Source organism: Danio rerio, chromosome 1, assembly GCF_049306965.1.
Source record: "Danio rerio strain Tuebingen ecotype United States chromosome 1, GRCz12tu, whole genome shotgun sequence".
NCBI lineage: Eukaryota > Metazoa > Chordata > Actinopteri > Cypriniformes > Danionidae > Danio > Danio rerio.
In genome coordinates this window covers 11,140,112-11,150,000 of record NC_133176.1, presented here as the reverse complement: position 1 = coordinate 11,150,000, position 9,889 = coordinate 11,140,112, and the positions used below count along the sequence as shown (strand labels likewise).

Here is a 9,889-nt window from a genome sequence, read left to right as displayed (position 1 = left end):
ACGTGTGTGGGGATTGATGACTTCGAGTCGGAATGTATATTGTAAAATCCCCTCTTGAGAAAAGCAGTTTTCGCTTTCTTAGCTGTGTGTATTTGGTATTTGTGCTGGTGGTGGCTGCTGGTGTGTGTGATTCTCTCTGGATTTGTCAGAAGATATATAGGCTGTTACACTGTAAGTCCCTGGAAGCTCCTGAAGGCTGAGTCATTACAGGTGTCACTCCATGTGCTGAAAGGCGTCTTGAGCAAACTCCAGGCAAAGCACATTTTTCCCTTTTTCTTCTGTCGGTCTGTCGGTCTCTCCTCATCTTTCTACAATACAGGATTAATTGGTATTGTGAATTTCTTTCTGCATCTTCAGAGAGAAAACAGCTGTTTGGGTCAAAATATTGTAATTATTCACTTCACATTGCTTCGTTTCAAAAGCTGCATTTAAACAAAGTTTTAGTAGAAAGGAAACAAGATGGATGGAGTTGATCCTCTGGAAAGAAATCTCAGCGGGAGTTGTTGTTACATGAGCAGAGCTTGATGGCTGCGAGCTTGACAGTGCTGTGAGCGGCAAAATACTTGTTCGTCCATGGAGAATGGAAAGATGAAGGAGGAGAGAGAAACGATACTAATTTGAAAACTTCTTCATTGCCTGCCCCAATATAACGTCAATCGTTTTTCTCTCATATTTTATAATAGCCTTCTGTCCTCTCACATCTCTCATGTGGACTTGAGGAAGGTTTTAACATCAACAAAAAAAGTTGTTGTTAGGCAAAAGGTCAAATATGGTTCGTAACAGCCTTTTGTGGCGGTGGCAATACAAAAACACATTGATAAGGTCACAATCTGAATAACTCACTCTCAAATAGTGGAGAGAAAAAAATACCGGCTGACCTTTTATTAAAATGTGATCTGGGAAAATGGAAAACAAAACCAAGTTGGAGACAAAAGAGAGGCATTTCCACATGCGCGCTCTTTGTTGGGACAGGTATTGGAAGGTCTGGTGTCGAGGGGACTCTTCTGTGTTAAGAGTCACTACAGTGCTTCATAAATCACTGAATTTTTTTTTCTCTCAAGTCCTCATAATGTTAAATATATTAGATCCTAACTGCTCTTTATAGAGGTCAGACTTAAAAAGATTTGACATGGGAAACACCATTGTGGATTGATGCCCCATTTTTGTGTTTGCTCCCTCTTGGTTTTACTCTAGGCGAGCAATTAATCACAGACTCACTGCTGCTGCTCTTCGATGCACACCTGAAGATTTTGGGCAATTTTAAAAATATGGGAACCTGTATGATTATCGTGTCGTGTGTTTGATTTTTCATTGATAATCTAACTAACTGTACTCTCTTCCTGACTTTTAAAGGTGTAATTTGTTAATGCTAGTGACTTATGATGCGTAAAGATAGTTGGTTAGCTTTTAGAGTTTATTACTCACCACTTGATGAAATTAATGTTCGACGTTTTTGGTAACACCTTAGTACGGGGAAAAATTCTCTTTTTTAACTAGTGGCTGTTAATTTTTGCCTGTCTGTTTATTAACGTGCTGCTTATTCGTTGTATGGGAGTCGGTTGCTTTAACAAGGAGGCTAAAGACCATGGCCTCTAGCATCTGTCGCTAGAGCACCTTTTGAGGTCAGAAGAGTAAGGTTTACTTGCATAGCACTTCACTAGATATGCTGTTTATTAGTACTTAAAGTACATATTCTGCTGCATAATATTATTTAGCATCCCTAATCCTATCTAATAGCTAAACCCATCTACTGCCTTACTAACTATTGAAAAGCAGCTAATTAGTAGTTTATTTAGCCAAAATGGTTTGTTAAAAGTGAGAATTGTAGCTTTAAAAAATTATTCTGTTCATTTTGGTCCATGTTAATTAGATAGTAATGGTTTGGTAACACTGTCACATTTCATGTTATTAGCTACTGGCTTATTACCTGCCTATTATTAATTTATTAACTATTTATTAGTAGTATGATCTTATTCTGTATCCAAAAATCGAAACAAGCAGCTAATTAATAGTTTATTTAGCTAATTGTCTTAGTTAATGGTTTGTTAATAACGTGAATTGTGACTTAAAGAGTTAAGGACAGTTATTCTTAGTTAGTTATGGAGTAGCCTTTCCCAGATTTCTTGTGTATATCTCTTACTCTGAACCTTATCATCGCTTACAGCTTGACAAGTAAACCCATAAGATTTTTATCTGAATGAATGTCCATTATTTAGTTAATGACTAATAACTAGTTATGGAATAGTGTGTGGATAATTCATTTATATTCTATTACTTAACCCAAACAATATTTCACTTGGTTTATTCTTTCTTGCTTAGTTTGTTATTGCTCACAGTTTGATGAACCAAGCTATTTATTGACTCGCTATGATAGTCTTAGTCTTAATGTTAGTAGTTAGTAATTAATAACTGGCTATAATATCAGTTAGTTTAGTGTTTTGTGTCACTTACCCACTGACAGGGCTTGAAATTAACATCTGCCAAATGCAGGTAGATTTCAGCAGCGGCGGGTAGGACGGCCGCTCTCACTTGCCACTTTGGTTGGTGGGAAATCATTTCCAAATTGTAGCTTTCTTAAAAGCAGGGTACAACAGTAAAGATCGCCCAATATGCATGCAAATGTGATCTTAGAATCGAGAAACGGCAGGACTGAAAAAAATAAATGTCTTCGTGCGAGCAAAAGAAATCAGGTCAGTACCAAATGAGAGGATGGTCACTCGCGCACACAGGTGATGTGATGCGAGCGACTGTTTACAAAGCGTGCACGCTCCCGTTTCCATCCGCAAAGCAACCATGCCTGGAAACTCAACTGGTGCGATCGGTTCTCTTCAAAAAAGACTGGACAAAAGGTGATGCTTGTGCACCTACAGTCCTGCTTCTTTCAAGAGCTCCAGATTTTAAAAAAGATATGTATTTTTGTAAGCAGCAGCGGTTACTGCTTTCACTTTTCTTTCACCATTCTTTGAACAGATTATTAACAGGGCTAATGTTAACGTGACCCTTTTATTACATGGTAGGTTTTTCATCAGCTTTCTTTTGATTATAGTTATTTTGTTAATATGGTTTAATTGTATTTTTTTAATAATACGATTGCTTTGATAGAAGATTAACTCCCTGTTTAGTTAACTGGTGATCTGGGATTTTTAGCCAGGACACAGGTTATGCATTGTTTTAGATGACAATTATTATTTTAAAAATGTAAAAATACATTTAAAGAGAAGTTTTGTTTCATAAAAAGATCATGTATACAGAAATATTTAGCTTGTTTTGACACTATTTAAAATTTGTGGCTAAGAAATTATTATATATTCTTGGTGTGGTCAGAGATAAATTTGGTGAATCCTTAATTTTGAGCCCTGAAAAGTCATGTGAAATAAAAACTAATTGCAGTGCTACACTTCAACTCATTTGCTCATGCACACTGAGCAAGCTCATACACAACACAAAGTTAAATGCATGTGGACATTATACAAAATCTAAATCAAGGAATTTTAGCATGTCAAAAGTCAAATTTATGCATAAAAAATATGCAGTATTTCCTAACACCAAAATTGTGGCTAATGAAAATGGTCAGTTTTCTGACAGTTTCGGTGGCTTATGAATACGTTTTCAATTAGTTAACTCATCAAATGAGTTATGAAGTTCTAGTTAGTTATTATTTGATTTATTATATTTGCCATTTACTCGAATTATCATTAGTCAAAGTTAGTATGTTTGTTTGTTTAGTGGCTTTTGTTAATGGGGTATATGCACACGGACATTTCGTTTTCAGACAGCCAGCCCAACAGCTTCCGGTGAACTGTCTTTCCATTACAAAATCGCCATGTGTAAGATCTGTTTTCTTTAAAAATAAGTGATGTTCACTGCCTGATTGATATACAATAAAAAGTCGGTCTCAGAACGGACAAGAAGCACTGCGGTAAATTCCATTTTCCCTTGCCATCTCTTTAAAATCTGGAAATTTATTTTACCCCAGTATTTTCAATGGGGTTTCTGCGCTAGTCTGCTGCCACTGACGGCGTTAGAGTTAAGACACTCTATCATCTTGTTTATGCTTGAACAACTAAATGAATACTAGTTCATTTAGCTGATTGTATTTACACGTTACAATGTTGATGCAGTGAAAGGAACCTTATAAAATTGAAAATAGTCACATTTAAGGATTTACCGGAAGTTTACCGTTGACTGAAAACCACTAGCTGTGCATATAGCCCATTTATTTCTGATAGTAGTTAGTAATAGAAAGTATTTGAACTAATAGCGGAGTTATGTGGCTAATTAGTTTGTTAGGTAATATCAATACACAATAAATGAGTGCACACAGACAAACATTAGATTTTGTTGATATTACCTATCACACAAATTAACTATATAACTCAGTTATTAGTTTAAACACGTGTTTGATAGGTAATATCAACAAAATCTCATTAAGAGGCTGTTTATGCAAACACTGAATGACAGAACGAAACTTAGTATAGGTTTCCCTTTAAAATGTCTCTCAGCACACTAGTTAAGGAATGGCTGTTAGTCAGCAACTGGTAGTAGCTTGTTCTTATGTACCGTGGTGTTTTGTCTTGACTTTGTTGAACTTGTTTGTTTTGCTATTCTACCTGTGTAGTTGATGTTGTTTGTTTGATGCTTGCTCCTTTGAGTTGTTTGTAGTCTGTAGTCATGTTGCAAATGTTTAAACAGACTCCTCTCTCCCCCATCTCTCTCTCTCTTTCTCTCTCTCTTTCTCTCTCTACAGTCTACTGGTCCAGTGGGTAGCGGCAGCATGCAGCTGTTGGAGACGGATTTCTCCCGCACTCTAACTGGACTGGTAGATCTGCACCTCTTCCATCAGAAGAGCATCCCCGTGTTCCTCAGCGCGGTCACCATCGAGCTGTTCAGCCGCCAGACTGTCGCCTGATTCACCCAGCTCTGCTCAGCTACACAGTGTTCAGGGAGCTTCACACACACACAGATATCCACATAACTGCTAGGGAGTTAATTTCACTTCTTTGCAGAAGTGTCATTACAAAGATGTAAAAGCCAATCTGAAGGTTGTCATATCAAAACAATCTATATCACAGCATTTCAGTCTTATAGTGACTATTGTATGTTTTCGTTGATTTCTTTTAATGCTGTAAAACCCACATTGTGTTTTTTTAAACGGGTTCAAACATATAGGAGGGAAGTATTATTTGATCTTCTCTTTTTTTTTACAAACATCTTATTTTATGGCAGTTTGTTTGCCTGTATAGCGGGAAGAAATAAAGGCATATTAAACCATTATTTGTTTGGGGTTTACCAGATTTCAAAACATCCCCTGTGTTCAAAATGAATAATGATTTATACGCCTGGTTAGAAACCGCTTTTATTGTCTTTCTTCAAACAATTGAAATAGCCTAGTGATCACTATTATCAATTCCCTGTTGAATTGAGGATAAACTAATATCCCCATTGAAACCACAATAATTGCTCGGATGCTTGGATGCATCAAGTTTTATGTCCTTTAAAGGTTTGCTTTATACTATTTTGGCAACAAATCTTAGTTGATGTGGGAGTATTTAAATTCCCTGGCTGTTTTAGCTGGCAGTGGTTATTACTCAATTTTCCACGTCGTATTCATTTGAACGGCACATAAACTGCCACAGTTTCCTATCCTGCACACACATTAAGATTTAATCTCGTATGACTCGGGCTGCTTTCCGATGATTTTTGTCTCAAATCTGTCGCACTAGCAATGCAAAGTGTCACTGTGCCAAAGTAATTAGCAAAGAATGTTACCCTCATCCTGCATCCATGGTTTCAGGTGGTGCGCAGAGAGCTTTGCCAGTGTCTCTGCTTTCTTCTCATGCCAGCGAATACATTGCGGATGCAATGTTCCTGCTGTTAGCTGTTCCTATTATATGCAAACTCAGTCCTTTGGCTGGCAGAATCAATTCTGAAAAACAGCTACTATGCACAGACGCATGCACAAGCTGGCACTTCCTGTCACTTTTGGCTTCTGTTGTTTTCACGCTTTCTCCTACTTTTTCAGTTCTTTATTTGATATAATTTGTTTAACAATTCAGTGGGTCAGGCATCCTTGGCCTTTAAATCGAATCCTGCCCCATTCCATGGGTACCCATTTCCTCTTTCATCGCACATTTTTATATTTTATTCATTTTATCATTTATCATCTGGAGTCGAATAAAGTGGCCTCTCATTGTTTATTTATGAACATTTTTGTTTTTCATGAACGGTCTCTATATAATTCATTGCTTTGGGGTGGAAAAGGATATATATGCTAATGAGGAGCTGTAAATGGATAAATAATGAATTTTTGGAGAAGCTTTAGACCAAACAACGACACTGCAGCAGAAAAAAATTATTAAATAAACAAAACAAAAACTGACTTCATAGTCAGGAGAGCCAAGTTTTTATTAAAATCCAAGTATTTATATTCGGTGGTAAATTATGTGTGAATATTAATTTGCAATATTGATTGATTTGGATTTTATAGCATCTTTCATGAATCATAAAAATGTCATTGCTGAAAACTAGAGTAATGATGCTGAAAATCACAGGAATAAATGAAACTTTAGTGTAGGGCAAAACATTCTGCTTGTATAACATCACCAATAATATAAGAAAATGTAGGTCAACACTTTGTGTTATTTTCATCTAATGCAATTATATTCATGCTTTTACTGTGCACAGTATACACTATCTGACGAAAGTCCTGTTGTCAATCTCTTTGTAAGAGCAACAAATAATGACTTGTAGTTTTTCATTTGGAAAAGTGGCAGAAGGAAGATTTTTCTGATAAATCATCTGTTGAACTGCATCCCAATCATCACAAATACTGCAGAAGACCTATTGGAACCTGAATGAACCTAAGATTCTCATAGAAATCAGTCAAGTTTGGTGAAGGAAAAAAATCATGGTTTAGAGTTACTGTACATTCAGTATGGAGCGACGAGAGATCTGCAGAGTGGATGGCAACATCAACAGCCTGAGACATCAAGACATTTGTGCTGCCCGTTAAATTACAAACCACAGGAGAGGGCAAATTCTTCAGCAGGATAGAGCTCCTTCTCATACTTCAGCCTCCACATTAAAGTTCCTGAAAGTAAAGAAGGTCAAGGTGCTCCAGGATTGGCCAGCCCAGTCACCAGACATGAACATTGAGCATGTCTTTGGTAAGATGGAGGAGGAGGCATTTAGGATGAATCCAAAGAATCTTGATAAACTCTGGGAGTCCTGCAAGAATACTTTCTTTGCCATTCCAGATGACTTTATTAATCAGTTATTTGAGTCATTGCAGAGATATATGGATGCAGTCCTCCAAGCTCATGGGAGTCATACACAATATTGATTCTTTTTCCAATGCAGCATGACTTTACATTCTGTACTCTACATTATTTCTGTTTAGTGACAAGACTTTTGTCTAAGCAAAGTCAGACCTTACTGTCCTAATTGAATAATTAAAACTCAAGGCATGATCATGTTTTATTTAGGTAAAATAAACGTAATTTAGAGGCCTTTGCCTTTTAAATAAGCCACTTCTGATACCAAATAACCAACTAGAAGTCAAGTTATTATTTGTTTATAAAGCTTGGATAGAGGCAAAGTAGTGGTGCAGTAAGTAGTGCTGTCGCCTCACAGCAAGACGGTCGCTGGTTCAAGCCTCGGCTCAGTTGGCGTTTCTGCGTGGAGTTTGCATGTTCTCCCTGCTTTCGGTACAGGTGAATTGGGTAGGCTAAATTGTCCGTAGTGTGTGTGTGTGTGGATGTTTCCCAGAGATGAGAAGGGCATCCGCTGCGTAAAAACTTGTTGGATAAGTTGGTGGTTCATACCGCTGTGGCGCCCCTGGATTAATAAAGGGGCTAAGCCGACAATAAAATGAATGAATGTAAGCTTGGATAGGCGACAGCATTTTAAAGTAGTGTAAGTATTTTGAATTTTTGAACATTTCTTATTGTATGTAGATAACAAAACATGCTTATGCAAAACCTTGTCTAAAATCCAGCAATAAGTGCAGCGTTCCAGTTCTTGCCATTGGGTTGCCAACATTCATGTCATACTAATTATCATTCGAGACCAAAAAGCAGGTCACAAACCGTTCCCCAACATGTGGTCTCCCATGCTGGCAGAATTGTCCATCTGTCAAAGCGTCCGCGTGCTTCTTTATAGAGCTTTACTGGTTGCACCGATGAGACTGGAGATATTCCGCTATTGTGTGCTTTATCTGTTCTTAGTTTGCCGTGGCATTTGAAACCAGAGAGAGTGTCACGCTGGGTCGCTCCCTTTTGCATTGGCACCGAGATGAGCATTGAAGCAGACAGAGACAGGTTTTCTCGATAGACACAACCCCTGTCACTCACAACCTGATGTGTGATAAGTGGATGATTTGAACAGGCTGCCTGCCTGCGTGTGGGTATTTTTAACTAGTACAACTCTAACAATGAATGCAATAATAAAGATGAATGCTTTAACTAGAATTTCCGCCTGTTTGCCTTTGGATCTCACTTATCCTTTTAGATAATAGCGGGTAGGAGCTTTGGCTGTGTTTGATTCCTCTTAGGCTTACAGAAAATGTCCTACAACTAGATAACAGTACTTGTGATTATATTAGCAGCCATAAATCCTGCACACTCAACCTTTTCTCTCTTTTTCCCCCCCCAAATCTCTATCTCTCACACATGGAGTAACGTTAGAGATATCACTAGTTCACAATCACATTAGCTCTCATAAGCTCGGCTAGCCAATCGCGCTAGTGAGCAATGTTCCAGAAGAGGTTTGAAGCTGTGTCTGAGGCACCCTAAAAAGATTACAGAGCCCCAGAAGGAATTTTCTTCATCCTTCATTTTTCTGCCTTCCTGTCATTCCTTTTGATCTGTTTACCATTCTCTCTCTCTCTCTCTCTCTCTCTCTCTCTCTCTCTCTCTCTCTCTCTCTCTCTCTCTCTCTCTCTCTCTCTCTCTCTCTCTCTCTCTCTCTCTCTCTCTCTCTCTCTCTCTCTCTCTCTCTCTCTCTCTCTCTCTCTCTCTCTCTCTGCTGCAGGGCTTTATTGTCTGGCTGTACTGAATTACGCTCTGGCCGATTCAAAGATTTATATCCAATGAAATGACATGAAAGATTTCTAACAGTATCTGCAGCACATCCGTTCTGTTACAGTATGTTATAGAAAGCAAGGAGGACGTTTGGAAATGATGCATTTCGCATGGTCTTCAGAAAACGCGGGGGTTGTATTTAACTTCTTGAGATTGACTTTGTAAACGTATGCATTCACATGTTTCAATCTGCTTCTTAGATATTCTGAAGTGTAGCCAGAGCGTCTTTCTCCATTGGCTGCAGTGAGAGTTACATAAGCTTTAGCAACCCCAAAGAGTCATGTATAGGACACAGCTAATTAAATATATGAAAAAGATTTTATTTACACATCTGGGAAATTTTAAGAGACCATTTCAATGTTATTATTGATTCTCTAAGGCTGGTTATTTATGCGTTTTGAGAATGTTACTTGAACTACATTTTATATACTGATAATGTGTCTTCATTATTTAAAATGGGAATTTTTTTCATTTGCTGTAGGTCAGTATTAAATATTCCATGTTTTAGACTTAAACTTTGAAAATAACATGTTTACAGATAGGAGAAAATAAATTTTAATTATCAGTTTCTCAGGAATATATTTGCTCAATTTATTAGCTATGGTTTTGAGTATAATCTTCTTTGTCTTTGTTTTTTTTATCTGTCAAGATCTGATAACATTTCTTCTGGTCAAAAATCTGGTGATTTAGAGCATTTGTTGTTTTCTCTAAAACTGATAATTGTTCAGAATAACAAATGTTTAATTTGTTGTGATTTGATTTTGATCTGGATTCTCTGACCAAAAATTGAATTTGTTTTTATTATTATT

General features: G+C 37.3%; 1 protein-coding gene across 3 annotated transcripts in view; it reads left to right on the top strand.

The window, feature by feature from the left end:
• mad1l1 (mitotic arrest deficient 1 like 1) overlaps positions 1-5,274 on the top strand; it is a 131,900-nt gene extending 126,626 nt beyond the window's left edge. For 2 of the 3 annotated variants that reach the window (XM_073925006.1, XM_073925047.1), the window contains exon 18: positions 4,748-5,271. In XM_073925006.1, the coding sequence (XP_073781107.1) occupies positions 4,748-4,909 (162 nt within the window). In that variant the 3' untranslated portion in view covers positions 4,910-5,271. Of the gene's footprint in view, positions 1-4,747 lie in introns of all 3 variants that reach the window. The other variant, NM_200912.2, reaches the window with a different exon arrangement.
• The last annotated feature ends 4,615 nt before the right edge of the window (positions 5,275-9,889 follow it).